This window comes from Oncorhynchus keta, chromosome 35, assembly GCF_023373465.1.
Source record: "Oncorhynchus keta strain PuntledgeMale-10-30-2019 chromosome 35, Oket_V2, whole genome shotgun sequence".
NCBI classification, from domain to species: domain Eukaryota; kingdom Metazoa; phylum Chordata; class Actinopteri; order Salmoniformes; family Salmonidae; genus Oncorhynchus; species Oncorhynchus keta.
The window spans coordinates 79,887,320-79,903,947 of NC_068455.1; the positions used below are offsets into that span (position 1 = coordinate 79,887,320).

The 16,628-nt window shown below is 44.6% G+C and overlaps 1 protein-coding gene, 3 long non-coding RNA genes and 1 pseudogene across 56 annotated transcripts in view; 2 read left to right on the forward strand and 3 right to left on the reverse strand.

Annotated features, from left to right (window-relative positions):
• LOC127915542 (FERM domain-containing protein 7) overlaps nt 1–8,029 on the forward strand; it is a 60,707-nt gene extending 52,678 nt beyond the window's left edge. Inside the window, exons 6-12 of the mRNA XM_052495717.1 lie at nt 22–136; nt 947–1,094; nt 1,859–1,954; nt 3,032–3,132; nt 4,876–4,944; nt 5,115–5,184; nt 7,142–8,029. Of these exons, the coding sequence (XP_052351677.1) occupies nt 22–136; nt 947–1,094; nt 1,859–1,954; nt 3,032–3,132; nt 4,876–4,944; nt 5,115–5,184; nt 7,142–8,029 (1,487 nt within the window). The remainder of the gene's footprint in view (nt 1–21; nt 137–946; nt 1,095–1,858; nt 1,955–3,031; nt 3,133–4,875; nt 4,945–5,114; nt 5,185–7,141) is intronic.
• LOC127916333 (uncharacterized) lies at nt 5,238–5,791 on the reverse strand. Its single transcript, XR_008094438.1, has 3 exons — nt 5,655–5,791; nt 5,367–5,494; nt 5,238–5,270 (listed from the first exon to the last, which is right to left on the reverse strand). It is a non-coding gene; the product is annotated as an uncharacterized LOC127916333 (long non-coding RNA).
• A 3,191-nt stretch (nt 8,030–11,220) lies between the features above and the next one.
• Nucleotides 11,221–15,325, reverse strand: LOC127916328 (uncharacterized). Of its 50 annotated transcripts, none has more exons than XR_008094393.1 (11): nt 15,032–15,325; nt 14,571–14,642; nt 14,347–14,498; nt 14,091–14,170; nt 13,707–14,050; nt 13,371–13,666; nt 13,187–13,330; nt 12,672–13,151; nt 12,290–12,457; nt 11,579–12,026; nt 11,221–11,506 (listed from the first exon to the last, which is right to left on the reverse strand). It is a non-coding gene; the product is annotated as an uncharacterized LOC127916328 (long non-coding RNA). The 50 variants fall into 50 exon arrangements; XR_008094381.1 differs by lacking the exons at nt 14,571–14,642; nt 15,032–15,325 and adding exons at nt 14,723–14,762; nt 14,841–14,997 and having other exon boundaries at nt 14,347–14,530; XR_008094396.1 differs by lacking the exons at nt 14,571–14,642; nt 15,032–15,325 and adding exons at nt 14,723–14,802; nt 14,841–14,997 and having other exon boundaries at nt 14,091–14,130; nt 14,459–14,530.
• On the forward strand, nt 15,042–15,776 carry LOC127916330 (uncharacterized). 4 transcript variants are annotated; one of them, XR_008094431.1, is made up of 4 exons: nt 15,042–15,190; nt 15,332–15,439; nt 15,532–15,570; nt 15,631–15,776. It is a non-coding gene; the product is annotated as an uncharacterized LOC127916330 (long non-coding RNA). The 4 variants fall into 4 exon arrangements; XR_008094429.1 differs by lacking the exon at nt 15,042–15,190 and adding an exon at nt 15,224–15,284; XR_008094430.1 differs by lacking the exon at nt 15,042–15,190 and adding an exon at nt 15,224–15,284 and having other exon boundaries at nt 15,332–15,392.
• A 141-nt stretch (nt 15,777–15,917) lies between these two features.
• The window catches only part of LOC118381303 (serine/threonine-protein kinase 26-like), a 26,783-nt pseudogene continuing 26,072 nt past the window's right edge, over nt 15,918–16,628 (reverse strand).

Sequence of the window (16,628 nt, forward strand, 5' to 3'; positions counted from 1 at the left end):
GCACGTGTGTATATTGTACAGCAGAGCTGGGAGACTACAAGGAGGAGTTGGACATCCACCATCTAGAGATGAGAAGATACGTCCCTAACCAGGAATACCTGGACCACAAAATTATGAACTTCCACAGGAAACACAGGTTAGCACTTTAGCATCTACCTGTCACTGTCATAGAGATCCTATGGTCCCTGTGGGAAGCACTTCCCTAGCATTAGCATCTACTGTCACTGTCATAGAGATCCTATGGTCCCTGTGGGAAGCACTTCCCTAGCATTAGCATCTACTGTCACTGCCATTGAGATCCTATGGTCCCTGTGGAAGCACTTCCTTAGCATTAGCATCTACTGTCACTGTCATAGAGATCCTATGGTCCCTGTGGGAAGCACTTCCCTAGCATTAGCATCTACTGTCACTGCCATTGAGATCCTATGGTCCCTGTGGAGGTACTTCCTTAGTATTAGCATCTACTGTCACTGTCATAGAGATTCTATGGTCCCTGTGGAAACACTTCCTTAGCATTAGCATCTACTGTCACTGCCATCGAGATCCTATGGTCCCTGTGGAGGCACTTCCTTAGCATTAGCATCTACTGTCACTGTCATAGAGATCCTATGGTCCCTGTGGAAGCACTTCCTTAGCATTAGCATCTACTGTCACTGTCATAGAGATCCTATGGTCCCTGTGGAAGCACTTCCTTAGCATTAGCATCTACTGTCACTGCCATCGAGATACTATCGAGATCCTTCCTTAGCATCAGAATATACAGTTAGGTCACCATCTAGAACTGAAACAGTATGTTTCACACACAGACACACACACACACACACACACACACACACACACACACACACACACACACACACACACACACACACACACACACACACACACACACACACACACACACACTGATTGATTATCTGATTGCCTGATTGGTTGATTGTTCCAGGGGTCACTCTCCTGCGGACTCAGACGTCCATCTGTTGGAGGTTGCTAGGAAACTGGACATGTACGGTATCCGCCCCCACCCTGCCCACGATGGCGAAGGCATAAGACTCAACCTGGCCGTCACACACTCTGGGGTACTGGTGTTCCAGGTACACACACACACACACACACACACACACACACACACACACACACACACACACACACACACACACACACACACACACACACACACACACACACACACAGACACACACACACAAACACACACACACACACACACACTCTGGGGTACTGGTGTTCCAGGTACACACACACACACACACACACACACACACACACACACACACACACACACAGACACACACACACACACATACACACACTCTGGGGTACTGGTGTTCCAGGCACACACACAAACACACACACACACACACTCTGGGGTACTGGGTTCCAGGTACACACACACACACACACACACACACACACTGGGTACAGACACACACACACACACACACACACACACACACACACTCTGGGGTACTGGTGTTCCAGGTACACACACACATACACACACACACACACACACAGACACACACACACACACACCACACACACACACACACACACACACACACACACACACACACAGCCTTGTATAACTAACCTTCTTGGGACACACAATTCACTCCCATTCAACCCTACTGTAAAACTAACCATGAACCTGAAAAACCTAACCCTAATCATAACCCTAAAACCCTAGCTCTCCACCCTAAACCTGACTCTAACCTTAACCTTAAACCCCATATAAATACTATTTGACTTTGTGGGGACTAACAAACATTGTTGTTTGTTTACTATTATTGTAGTATGTCCACACTCTGACCAATCTCCTGTCTCCTCTCATCTCCAGGGCAACACTAAGATCAACACGTTCAGCTGGGCCAAGATCCGTAAACTGAGCTTCAAGAGGAAACACTTCCTCATCAAACTACACGACCAAATAGGGGTGAGACTCCTAATACCCAACCATATTCACTTCCTCATCAAACGACATGACCAAATAAGGGGTGAGACTCCTAATACCCAACCATATTCACTTCCTCATCAAACGACATGACCAAATAAGGGGTGAGACTCCTAATACCCAACCATATTCACTTCCTCATCAAACTACATGACCAGATAAGGGGTGAGACTCCTATTACCCAACCATATTCACTTCCTCATCAAAGTACATGACCATATAAGGTCCGGAACTCCTAATACCCAACCATATTCACTTCCTCATTAAAGTACATGACCATATAAGGTCCGGGACTCCTAATACCCAATCATATTCACTTCCTCATCAAAGTACATGACCATATAAGGGGTGAGACTCACTAATACCCAACCATATTCACTTCCTCATCAAACTACATGGGTACAGAAACTAAGGGGTGAGACTCTTAATACCCAACCATATTCACTTCCTCATCAAACTACATGGGTACCAAATAAGGGGTGAGACACACTAATACAGACACAACCAGATTCACTGGGTCCTCATCAAACACTACAGACATGACCAAACTGGGTACAGACACACTGGGTGAGACACACTTAATAGGCACACAACAGACATACTGGGTACAGACTTCAGACACACTGGGTACAGTCAAAGTACATGACCATATAAGGTCCATTGGGTACAGGCACACTAATACAGACCAACCATATTCAGGCTTCCTCATCAAAGGGTACAGACCATATAGATCCTGGGTACAGACACTAACACCCAAGCCTGTTCTATTAAACTTTGTAAGACTGTTTGACATAATATAAATCCTCTGCCCTGGGAAGACACATTTACATATCTCACATTTTCAGGAATTAATAACACTGTTTTTAATGAAATTTCAAGAGAAGATACATTTTAGTGTGTACAACTTCTTTAAAGTAGACAACTTCTTAACCCCAAAACATATGTACCTGTATTTACCAGCACACTGGGTAGAGACACACTGGGTAAGACACACTGGGTACAGACATACTGGGTTGCGACACACTGGGTCAGACACACACTCTAAGACACTTTCTACAGACACACATGCAGAGTACACATGCCTTCTTCAGACTGGCCAAAGAGCCCCAGTCACGCAGCAAGACTCTGCTGTCCAGCAAAGGATCCAGCTTCAGATACAGGTACAGACACACGTACAGACACACTGGGTACAGACACACTGGGTACAGACACACTGGGTACAGACACACTGGGTACAGACACACTGGGTACAGACACACTGGGTACAGACACACATACAGACACACTGGGTACAGACACACTGGGTACAGACACACATACAGACACACTGGGTACACACACACTGGGTACAGACACACATACAGACACACTGGGTACAGACACACATACAGACACACTGGGTACAGACACACTGGGTACACACACACTGGGTACAGACACACATACAGACACACTGGGTACAGACACACATACAGACACACACTGGGTACAGACACACTGGGTACAGACACACACAGGCACACATACAGACACACTGGGTACAGACACACTGGGTACAGACACACTGGGACACACTGGGTACAGACACACTGGGTACAGACACACTGGGTACAGACACACATACAGACACACTGGGTACAGACACACATACAGACACACTGGGTACAGACACACTGGGTACAGACACACTGGGTACAGACACACTGGGTACAGACACACTGGGTACAGACACACTGGGTACAGACACACTGGGTACAGACACACTGGGTACACACACACTGGGTACAGACACACTGGGTACAGACACACTGGGTACAGACACACACTGGGTACAGACACACACTGGGTACAGACACACACTGGGTACAGACACACACTGGGTACAGACACACATACAGACACACTGGGTACAGACACACACTGGGTACAGACACACACTGGGTACAGACACACACTGGGTACAGACACACACTGGGTACAGACACACACACACTGGGTACAGACACACTGGGTACAGACACACTGGGTACAGACACACTGGGTACAGACACACACTGGGTACAGACACACACTGGGTACAGACACACTGGGTACAGACACACTGGGTACAGACACACACTGGGTACAGACACACTGGGTACAGACACACACTGGGTACAGACACACTGGGTACAGACACACTGGGTACAGACACACACTGGGTACAGACACACTGGGTACAGACACACATACAGACACACTGGGTACAGACACACTGGGTACAGACACACACTGGGTACAGACACACTGGGTACAGACACACACTGGGTACAGACACACTGGGTACAGACACACTGGGTACAGACACACTGGGTACACACACACTGGGTACAGACACACTGGGTACAGACACACTGGGTACAGACACACTGGGTACAGACACACTGGGTACAGACACACTGGGTACAGACACACTGGGTACAGACACACTGGGTACAGACACACACTGGGTACAGACACACTGGGTACACATACACTGGGTACAGACACACACTGGGTACAGACACACTGGGTACAGACACACTGGGTACAGACACACTGGGTACAGACACACACTGGGTACAGACACACACTGGGTACAGACACACTGGGTACAGACACACTGGGTACAGACACACACTGGGTACAGACACACTGGGTACAGACACACACTGGGTACAGACACACTGGGTACAGACACACTGGGTACAGACACACTGGGTACAGACACACACTGGGTACAGACACACTGGGTACAGACACACTGGGTACAGACACACTGGGTACAGACACACTGGGTACAGACACACTGGGTACAGACACACATACATGAAAGCCACACACTGTGTGTTCAGGTGATTGATACTGAATGTGTTCTGTTTCAGTGGCAGGACCCAGAAACAGTTGATGGAGTACATGCCCACAGGGGAGAAAAAACACAGACCTTTCGAAAGGTGGGAAGACAGTGTGTGTGTGTGTGTGTGTGTGTGTGTGTGTGTGTGTGTGTGTGTGTGTGTGTGTGTGTGTGTGTGTGTGTGTGTGTGTGTGTGTGTGTGTGTGTGTGTGTGTGTGTGTGTGTGTGTGTGTGTGTGAGGGTGTTAAACCCCGTCTCTTTCTCCATTAGGTCCTACTGTAAGTCAGAGTCCAGACAGTGTAGATCCTCTCCTGACCTCCTCACAGACGTCTCCAAGCAGGTAAACTATCAATCTACTCTACCTAGCAACCACAGGGAGAAAAATCGACTCTACCTAGCAACCACAGGGAGAAAAATCTACTCTACCTAGCAACCACAGGGAGAAAAATCGACTCTACCTAGCAACCACAGGGAGAAAAATCTGCTCTACCTAGCAACCACAGGGAGAAAAATCTAGTCTACCTAGCAACCACAGGGAGAAAAATCTACTCTACCTAGCAACCACAGGGAGAAAAATCTACTCTACCTAGCAACCACAGGGAGAAAAATCTACTCTACCTAGCAACCACAGGGAGAAAAATCTACTCTACCTAGCAACCACAGGGAGAAAAAATCTACTCTACCTAGCAACCACAGGAGAAAAATCTACTCTACCTAGCAACCACAGGGAGAAAAATCTAGTCTACCTAGCAACCACAGGGAGAAAAATCTAGTCTACCTAGCAACCACAGGGAGAAAAATCTAGTCTACCTAGCAACCACAGGGAGAAAAATCTACTCTACCTAGCAACCACAGGGAGAAAAATCTACTCTACCTAGCAACCACAGGGAGAAAAATCTACTCTACCTAGCAACCACAGGGAGAAAAATCTACTCTACCTAGCAACCACAGGGAGAAAAACTCTACCTAGCAACCACAGGGAGAAAAATCTACTCTAGCAACCACAGAATGAGAAAAATCAATTTACTGAAACATCTAGAATAATAGAAATGATGATAATAATGAGAATAATAGTAATGATGATAATAATGTGAATAATAGTAATGATGATAATAATGTGAATAATAGTAATGATGATAATAATGTGAATAATAGTAATGATGATAATAATGTGAATAATAGTAATGATGATAATAATGTGAATAATAGTAATGATGATAATAATGTGAATAATAGTAATGATGATAATAATGTGAATAATAGTAATGATGATAATAATGTGAATAATAGTAATGATGATAATAATGTGAATAATAGTAATGATGATAATAATGTGAATAATAGTAATGATGATAATAATGTGAATAATAGTAATGATGATAATAATGTGAATAATAGTAATGATGATAATAATGTGAATAATAGTAATGATGATAATAATGTGAATAATAGTAATGATGATAATAATGTGAATAATAGTAATGATGATAATAATGTGAATAATAGTAATGATGACAATAATGTGAATAATAGTAATGATGATAATAATGTGAATAATAGTAATGATGATAATAATGTGAATAATAGTAATGATGATAATAATGTGAATAATAGTAATGATGATAATAATGTGAATAATAGTAATGATAATAATGTGAATAATAGTAATGATGATAATAATGTGAATAATAGTAATGATGATAATAATGTGAATAATAGTAATGATGATAATAATGAGAATAATAGTAATGATGATAATAATGTGAATAATAGTAATGATGATAATAATGTGAATAATAGTAATGATGATAATAATGTGAATAATAGTCATTATGATAATAATGTGAATAATAGTAATGATGATAATAATGTGAATAATAGTAAGGATTATTATGGGATATGGGATTTTCAAATCAAACTTTATTAGCTACATGTACCTTACAAGCCCTTAACCAACAATGCAGTTGAAAAATAGCAAAAAATAGCAACAACATATAACAACCATAAAACACAGAGCAACTAACCTCTTTGGTCCTTTCAAAACCTGCTTCATGTAAAATATTTAGTGCTGTAGCTTGGAAAATAAAATACATGTGATTCTGGATGACGACATGAAAACGATGAGGGTATCTAGGCGATACTGGTATCGCGGCAACCAATGGTATCGCGGCAACCCTACCAATGACAAATTCAATCATCCACATGAACATGTCTATCCACCTCTTGCTGTCTTTTGTGTGTGTGTGTGTGTGTGTGTGTGTGTGTGTGTGTGTGTGCGCGCGCGCGCGCATCTCCAGCTCTACGAGCAGTCCCACTCGTTCCCGCGCCCCGGATGCCACAGTGAAGAGGAAGTGGAAAGACAACAGCAGGAAGTGGGAGGAGCTAACGCTAAACGCAGCCAATCAGCTGTCGAAGTGGTCTTCTCCACGGAACTGCAGCGGTCCCGCCTCCCACAAGCTTTCCACCAATCAACGGCCTCTCCTAAGCAAAGGTCCGCCTCTACATCGGTAGACATCGAGGAGAGGAGGGCAGGGGGGCAACGGCAGGGAGGGGCGGGGCATCACCACGGTAACAGCAGGGCCAGACTTCGGCCCAAACCCCAGCCTGCCTCCGACGCGCAGCAATTGGTCCTCCTATATCCCAATAACCCCGCCTACCAGTTCCATCCAGTCCTTCCAACATTCCCATTGGCCAGCTATCCGCACGGACATGCCTACTTTTTGGACGGTGCCGTAACCTCATTGGAGCGTCTCCCACAGATGCAACGCTTAGACCACACCCTGTTGGAGGGGCTGACACACCCTTCTCTCTACGCACGCTCTGATTCGTCTTCCCTGTCGCCACTCAGGCGGAATCTCCGCCCATCCGGGCTGGGATTGACCAGGGTCTACCACGCAGCCAGGAGTTTCGACGTCGGGAGAATAGAGGCGGGACATTACAGCGACGACTCCAACTTCCTGCCTGGACTTCCTCGTCGTGCCACCAGCCAACCGGACGTTAAGCTCCCCAGAGTAGTCCCCGCCTCCAACCCCGCCTCTGAGTTCCGTCCCCTAGGTTACTACCCCCCACCTATCACGTCACCAGACTCCACAAAGACCCTCCTACCTGCCTCTAAACTCCTCCCCCTTGCCAGACCGGCCCACCTCGCTGTGTGTTCTAGGGGGGGCTGGTGGAAACTACAGTGATTCAGACCCAGAGGTAATCTACCCATACTACTGCCCAGTACCCCCGTTGGGTAAAGTGGTACGGTCCAATGCTCTGGCTAGGATGAGGTTTTCCTCTGGGAGTTTACAACTGGAGGAGGAAGAGGGGGAAGAGGAGAGGTATAGCAGTGGAGGAGAGGGTACACCTCGAATTACGAAACTGAGACTGTAGAATAGTGGTGTGTGGGTGTGTAGATCAACAGGTGTTGTGTGACGTGTGTGTGTTGTGTGTGTGTGTGGTCAGGGTGACATTTGGTGTATTCAGGATGTTTTGTACATTGAAGAGAGAGATACTTCCCCCTAGAGATACTCACCCCCCTAGAGATACTCACCCCCCTAGAGATACTCCCCCCTAGAGATACTCCCCCCTAGAGATACTCACCCCCTAGAGATACTCCCCCCCTAGAGATACTCCCCCTAGAGATACTCCCCCCCCTCCCCACCCCCCTAGAGATACTCCCCCCCTAGAGATACTCCCCCTAGAGATACTCCCCCCTAGAGATACTCACCCCCTAGAGATACCCCCCTAGAGATACTCACCCCCCTAGAGATACTCCCCCTAGAGATACTCCCCCTCCCCCCTAGAGATACTCACCCCCCTAGAGATACTCCCCCTAGAGATACTCCCCCTAGAGATACTCCCCCTAGAGATACTCCCCTAGAGATACTCCCCCTCCCCTGAGAGATACTCCCCTAGAGATACTCCCCCTAGAGATACTCCCCCTAGAGATACTCCCCCTAGAGATACTCACCCCCTAGAGATACTCCCCCCTAGAGATACTCACCCCCTAGAGATACTCCCCCTAGAGATACCCCCTAGAGATGCTCACCCCCTAGAGATACTCCCCCTAGATATACTCCCCCTAGAGATACTCACCCCCCTAGAGATACTCACCCCCTAGATACTCCCCTAGAGATACTCCCCCTAGAGATACTCCCCCTAGAGATACTCCCCCTAGAGATACCCCCTAGAGATACTCCCCTAGAGATACTCCCCCCTAGAGATACTCCCCCTAGAGATACTCACCCCCCTAGAGATACTCCCCCCTAGAGATACTCACCCCCCTAGAGATACCACCCCCTAGAGATACTCACCCCCCTAGAGATACTCACCCCCTAGAGATACTCACCCCCTAGAGATACTCACCCCCCTAGAGATACTCCCCCTAGAGATACCCCCTAGAGATACTCCCCCCTAGAGATACTCCCCCTAGAGATACTCACCCCCCTAGAGATACTCCCCCCCCCAAAAGAAAATGTTTACAGTGTTGCAGTGAACGTTCAGTTAACAGACGTGTCCGTTTTGTACAACTTTACAGAAAGCAGTAGTGTATCCCGTTTCTATTGAAGGTTTTTGGTACATGTCTGATGTTCATCTGTCAATAAAGTGTGTCATGTGATGAGCAACGTGTCTTTACTTGAGATACGGAAACAAACATGATCTGTCCATCATAAAGCATTTTATACTGAACAAAAATTAATTGTAAACATGCAACTATTTCAAAATATTTTACTGAATGGAATTGACCCCAACCCTGATACGGGCCTGATCCTAGATCAGAACTTCTAAATTCTACTGAGACACTTTTTGAAAAACGAGTCCTGGATATAAAATCCCATTTTACTGAAAAACTTACTACATAGATTCAGAGGCGTTGACAATCAAACCAGCACATAGCCGAAACAATAGAGGCCAAAAGGTTAAATAAAATGAAGGACAAAATTTAACATTTATTCCCCCAAAAAGAAAACCTAAAAATAATTCAAATACATTTTTTTTTTAAATCGCACACAAATTAACTTTCAAACTTGTACAAAAGACTGTTAAACAAATCAACACACTCTATACTGGTACCAACGCACTCTATACTGGTACTGCACTCTATACTGGTACCAACACACTCTATACTGGTACCAACACACTCTATACTGGTACCAACACACTCTATACTGGTACCAACACACTCTATACTGATACCAACACACTCTATACTGGTACCAATTTACACACACAATTTTGATCAAACTATATTTACAACATTACTATTTCAACATCTATTGAAATATAAAAATGGATCACGCAACATTTTCAAACTTTCCCAGACATGTATGAACTACTAATCACATATAAAACCAAGAACATGTTTCAAATCCCAATATACAGGTACAGATTTAAACAGCACAGCCCTGAGTTATTTATTTTACAATGGGAGAAGGAAATGTGAAAAAGGGTTCTAGATGGCTACGGAACTGGAATGTCGGTGGGATGACATTCTAACTGAATTCTAGAATAGAACACTGGGGATGAATGGCTCCGGAACTGGAATGTCGGTGGGATGACATTCTAACTGGAATGAACACTGGGGATGAATGGCTCTGGAATGTCGGTGGGATGACATTCTAACTGAATTCTAGAATAGAACACTGGGGATGAATGGCTCCGGAACTGGAATGTCGGTGGGATGACATTCTAACTGAATTCTAGAATAGAACACTGGGGATGAATGGCTACGGAACTGGAATGTCGGTGGGATGACATTCTAACTGAATTCTAGAATAGAACACTGGGGATGAATGGCTCGGAACTGGAATGTCGGTGGGATGACATTGAATGGCTAAACTGAATGTCTAGACATTCTAACTGAATAGAATAGAACACTGGGGATGAATGGCTCCGGAACTGGAATGTCGGTGGGATGACATTCTAACTGAATTCTAGAATAGAATAGACATTCTAACACTGGGGATGAATGGCTCCGGAACTGGAATGTCGGTGGGATGACATTCTAACTGAATTCTAGAATAGAACACTGGGGATGAATGGCTCGGAACTGGAATGTCGGTGGGATGACATTCTAACTGAATTCTAGAATAGAACACTGGGGATGAATGGCTCCGGAACTGGAATGTCGGTGGGATGACATTCTAACTGAATTCTAGAATAGAACACTGGGGATGAATGGCTCCGGAACTGGAATGTCTGGTGGGATGACATTCTAACTGGAATGAATGGGGATCTAACTGGAATGTCTGGGATGACATTCTAACTGAATTCTAGAATAGAACACTGGGGATGAATGGCTACGGAACTGGAATGTCGGTGGGATGACATTCTAACTGAAGTCTAGAATAGAACACTGGGGATGAATGGCTACGGAACTGGAATGGGTGGGATGAATGGCAGCCAGAACCCTCCTGAACACAGTTCTGATCATTAAACAGTGCTGTGCACTCAGCTGCCCTCTGTGTTGCTATGGATTTGATTAGGATCTATCCTTACCCGTCTCCTGGCCCTAAACTCTTTTAATGTTGTACAATCTGTATGGTGGAATCAATACAGCTCCACCACTATACTGTTTATACCTATCCAGACCCCACCACTATACTGTTTATACCTATCCAGACCCCACCACTATACTGTTTATACCTATCCAGACCCCACCACTATACTGTTTATACCTATCCAGTCCCCACCACTATACTGTTTATACCTATCCAGACCCTACAGATACACTACTATACTGTTTATACCTATCCAGACCCCACCACTATACTGTTTATACCTATCCAGACCCCACTACTATACTGTTTATACCTATCCAGACCCCACTACTATACTGTTTATACCTATCCAGACCCTACAGATACACTACTATACTGTTTATACCTATCCAGACCCCACCACTATACTGTTTATACCTATCCAGACCCCACCACTATACTGTTTATACCTATCCAGACCCCACTACTATACTGTTTATACCTATCCAGACCCTACAGATACACCACTATACTGTTTATACCTATCCAGACCCCACCACTATACTGTTTATACCTATCCAGACCCTACAGATACACCACTATACTGTTTATACCTATCCAGACCCTACCACTATACTGTTTATACCTATCCAGACCCTACAGATCTACCACTATACTGTTTATACCTATCCAGACCCCACTACTATACTGTTTATACCTATCCAGACCCTACCACTATACTGTTTATACCTATCCAGACCCCACCACTATACTGTTTATACCTATCCAGACCCCACTACTATACTGTTTATACCTATCCAGACCCCACTACTATACTTTTATACCTATCCAGACCCCACCACTATACTGTTTATACCTATCCAGACCCTACAGATCTACTACTATACTGTTTATACCTATCCAGACCCCACTACTATACTGTTTATACCTATCCAGACCCCACCACTATACTGTTTATACCTATCCAGACCCCACCACTATACTGTTTATACCTATCCAGACCCCACCACTATACTGTTTATACCTATCCAGACCCCACTACTATACTGTTTATACCTATCCAGACCCCACCACTATACTGTTTATACCTATCCAGACCCTACAGATCTACCACTATACTGTTTATACCTATCCAGACCCTACTATACTGTTTATACCTATCCAGACCCCACCACTATACTGTTTATACCTATCCAGACCCCACCACTATACTGTTTATACCTATCCAGACCCTACAGATACCTATCCAGACCCCACTACTATACTGTTTATACCTATCCAGACCCCACCACTATACTGTTTATACCTATCCAGACCCTACAGATCTACCACTATACTATACCTATCCAGACCCCACTACTATACTGTTTATACCTATCCAGACCCCACCACTATACTGTTTATACCTATCCAGACCCCACCACTATACTGTTTATACCTATCCAGACCCCACTACTATACTGTTTATACCTATCCAGACCCCACCACTATACTGTTTATACCTATCCAGACCCCACTACTATACTGTTTATACCTATCCAGACCCCACTACTATACTGTTTATACCTATCCAGACCCCACCACTATACTGTTTATACCTATCCAGACCCTACAGATCCACCACTATACTGTTTATACCTATCCAGACCCTACAGATCCACCACTATACTGTTTATACCTATCCAGACCCCACCACTATACTGTTTATACCTATCCAGACCCTACAGATCCACCACTATACTGTTTATACCTATCCAGACCCCACCACTATACTGTTTATACCTATCCAGACCCTACAGATCCACCACTATACTGTTTATACCTATCCAGACCCTTCCACCACTATACTGTTTATACCTATCCAGACCCCACCACTATACTGTTTATACCTATCCAGACCCTACAGATCCACCACTATACTGTTTATACCTATCCAGACCCCACCACTATACTGTTTATACCTATCCAGACCCTACAGATCCACCACTATACTGTTTATACCTATCCAGACCCTACAGATCCACTACTATACTGTTTATACCTATCCAGACCCTACCACTATACTGTTTATACCTATCCAGACCCTACAGATACACTACTATACTGTTTATACCTATCCAGACCTCACCACTATACTGTGTATACCTATCCAGACCCTACAGATACACTACTATACTGTTTATACCTATCCAGACCCTACAGATACACTACTATACTGTTTATACCTATCCAGACCCTACAGATCCACCACTATACTGTTTATACCTATCCAGACCCTACAGATACACTACTATACTGTTTATACCTATCCAGACCCCACCACTATACTGTTTATACCTATCCAGACCCTACAGATCCACTACTATACTGTTTATACCTATCCAGACCCTACAGATACACTACTATACTGTTTATACCTATCCAGACCCTACAGATACACTACTATACTGTTTATACCTATCCAGACCCCACCACTATACTGTTTATACCTATCCAGACCCTACAGATACACTACTATACTGTTTATACCTATCCAGACCTCACCACTATACTGTTTATACCTATCCAGACCCTACAGATCCACTACTATACTGTTTATACCTATCCAGACCTTACAGATACACTACTATACTGTTTATACCTATCCAGACCCTACAGATACACTACTATACTGTTTATACCTATCCAGACCCTACAGATCCACCACTATACTGTTTATACCTATCCAGACCCTACAGATACACCACTATACTGTTTATACCTATCCAGACCCTACAGATACACTACTATACTGTTTATACCTATCCAGACCCTACAGATACACTACTATACTGTTTATACCTATCCAGACCCTACAGATACACCACTATACCGTTTATACCTATCCAGACCCTACAGATACACTACTATACTGTTTATACCTATCCAGACCCCACCACTATACTGTTTATACCTATCCAGACCCCACTACTATACTGTTTATACCTATCCAGACCCCACTACTATACTGTTTATACCTATCCAGACCCTACAGATCCACCACTATACTGTTTATACCTATCCAGACCCTACAGATACACTACTATACTGTTTATACCTATCCATACCCCACCACTATACTGTTTATACCTATCCAGACCCTACAGATACACTACTATACTGTTTATACCTATCCAGACCCCACCACTATACTGTTTATACCTATCCAGACCCTACAGATCCACTACTATACTGTTTATACCTATCCAGACCCTACAGATACACTACTATACTGTTTATACCTATCCAGACCCCACCACTATACTGTTTATACCTATCCAGACCCTACAGATACACTACTATACTGTTTATACCTATCCAGACCCTACAGATCCACCACTATACTGTTTATACCTATCCAGACCCTACAGATCCACCACTATACTGTTTATACCTATCCAGACCCTACAGATACACTACTATACTGTTTATACCTATCCAGACCCCAGATACACTACTATACTGTTTATACCTATCCAGACCCTACAGATACACTACTATACTGTTTATACCTATCCAGACCCTACAGATCCACCACTATACTGTTTATACCTATCCAGACCCTACAGATACACTACTATACTGTTTATACCTATCCAGACCCTACAGATACACTACTATACTGTTTATACTATTCAGACCCCACCACTATACTGTCTATACCTATCCAGACCCTACAGACATGAAAACATTGAGGGGTTAGGACCAAGGGCTAGACAGATAGTGATCTGTAACCAGCTGAGCGTTAATGAGGAATAAGCTCTGTGAATGAACAAGGCAACAGACGAGCTAGTTGGGGAAAGAACATCTCTCTGTCTCGAGGTAGACAGTAGAGTAAAGCCTTATCTACTGAGTCTCTCTGTCTCGAGGTAGACAGTAGAGTAAAGCCTTATCTACTGAGTCTCTATGTCTCGAGGTAGACAGTAGAGTAAAGCCTTATCTACTGAGTCTCTCTGTCTCGAGGTAGACAGTAGAGTAAAGCCTTATCTACTGAGTCCCAAGGTATTCAGCTCTATGTCTCGAGGTAGACAGTAGAGTAAAGCCTTATCTACTGAGTCTCTATGTCTCGAGGTAGACAGTAGAGTAAAGCCTTATCTACTGAGTCTCTATGTCTCGAGGTAGACAGTAGAGTAAAGCCTTATCTACTGAGTCTCTGTCTCGAGGTAGACAGTAGAGTAAAGCCTTATCTACTGAGTCCCAAGGTATTCAGCTCTATGTCTCGAGGTAGACAGTAGAGTAAAGCCTATCTACTGAGTCCCAAGGTATTCAGCTCTATGTCTCGAGGTAGACAGTAGAGTAAAGCCTTATCTACTGAGTCCCAAGGTATTCAGCTCTATGTCTCGAGGTAGACAGTAGAGTAAAGCATTATCTACTGAGTCCCAAGGTATTCAGCTCTATGTCTCGAGGTAGACAGTAGAGTAAAGCCTTATCTACTGAGTCCCAAGATATTCAGCAAGACAGAGATTTATAGCTGCAGTGTGTGTGTGTGTGTGTGTGTGTGTGTGTGTGTGTGTGTGTGTGTGTGTGTGTGTGTGTGTCGACATGACTAGACAGAATTTCTGCACTTCTTCTTTCTTCCCTCGTTTATCTGGAATCGTCCTCGAATCTCTCTCTCCTTCCATCTCTTCTCTTTTATGTTGGAGTCAACCTGAGTGAGAGATAGAGACAGACAGAGGAGCCAGTCAGAGGAGAGAGTCAGAGGAGACAGACAGAGGAGACAGACAGAGGTGACAGTCAGAGGAGCCAGACAGAGGAGCCAGACAGAGGAGACAGACAGAGGTGACAGTCAGAGGAGACAGTCAGAGGAGACAGTCAGAGGAGACAGTCAGAGGAGACAGACAGAGGGAGACAGACAGAGGAGGCAGTCAGAGGAGGCAGTCAGAGGAGAGAGTCAGGGGAGGCAGTCAGAGGAGACAGACAGAGGAGACAGACAGATGAGACAGTCAGAGGAGACAGACAGAGGAGACAGACAGAGGAGGCAGTCAGAGGAGACAGACAGAGGAGACAGTCAGAGGAGACAGTCAGAGGAGACAGACAGAGGAGACAGTCAGGGGAGACAGTCAGAGGAGACAGACAGAGGAGACAGACAGAGGAGACAGTCAGAGAGACAGTCAGAGGAGACAGACAGAGGAGACAGACAGAGGAGACAGTCAGAGGAGACAGACAGAGGAGGCAGTCAGAGGAGACAGACAGAGGAGACAGACAGAGGAGACAGTCAGAGGAGACAGTAAGAGGAGACAGACAGAGGAGACAGTCAGAG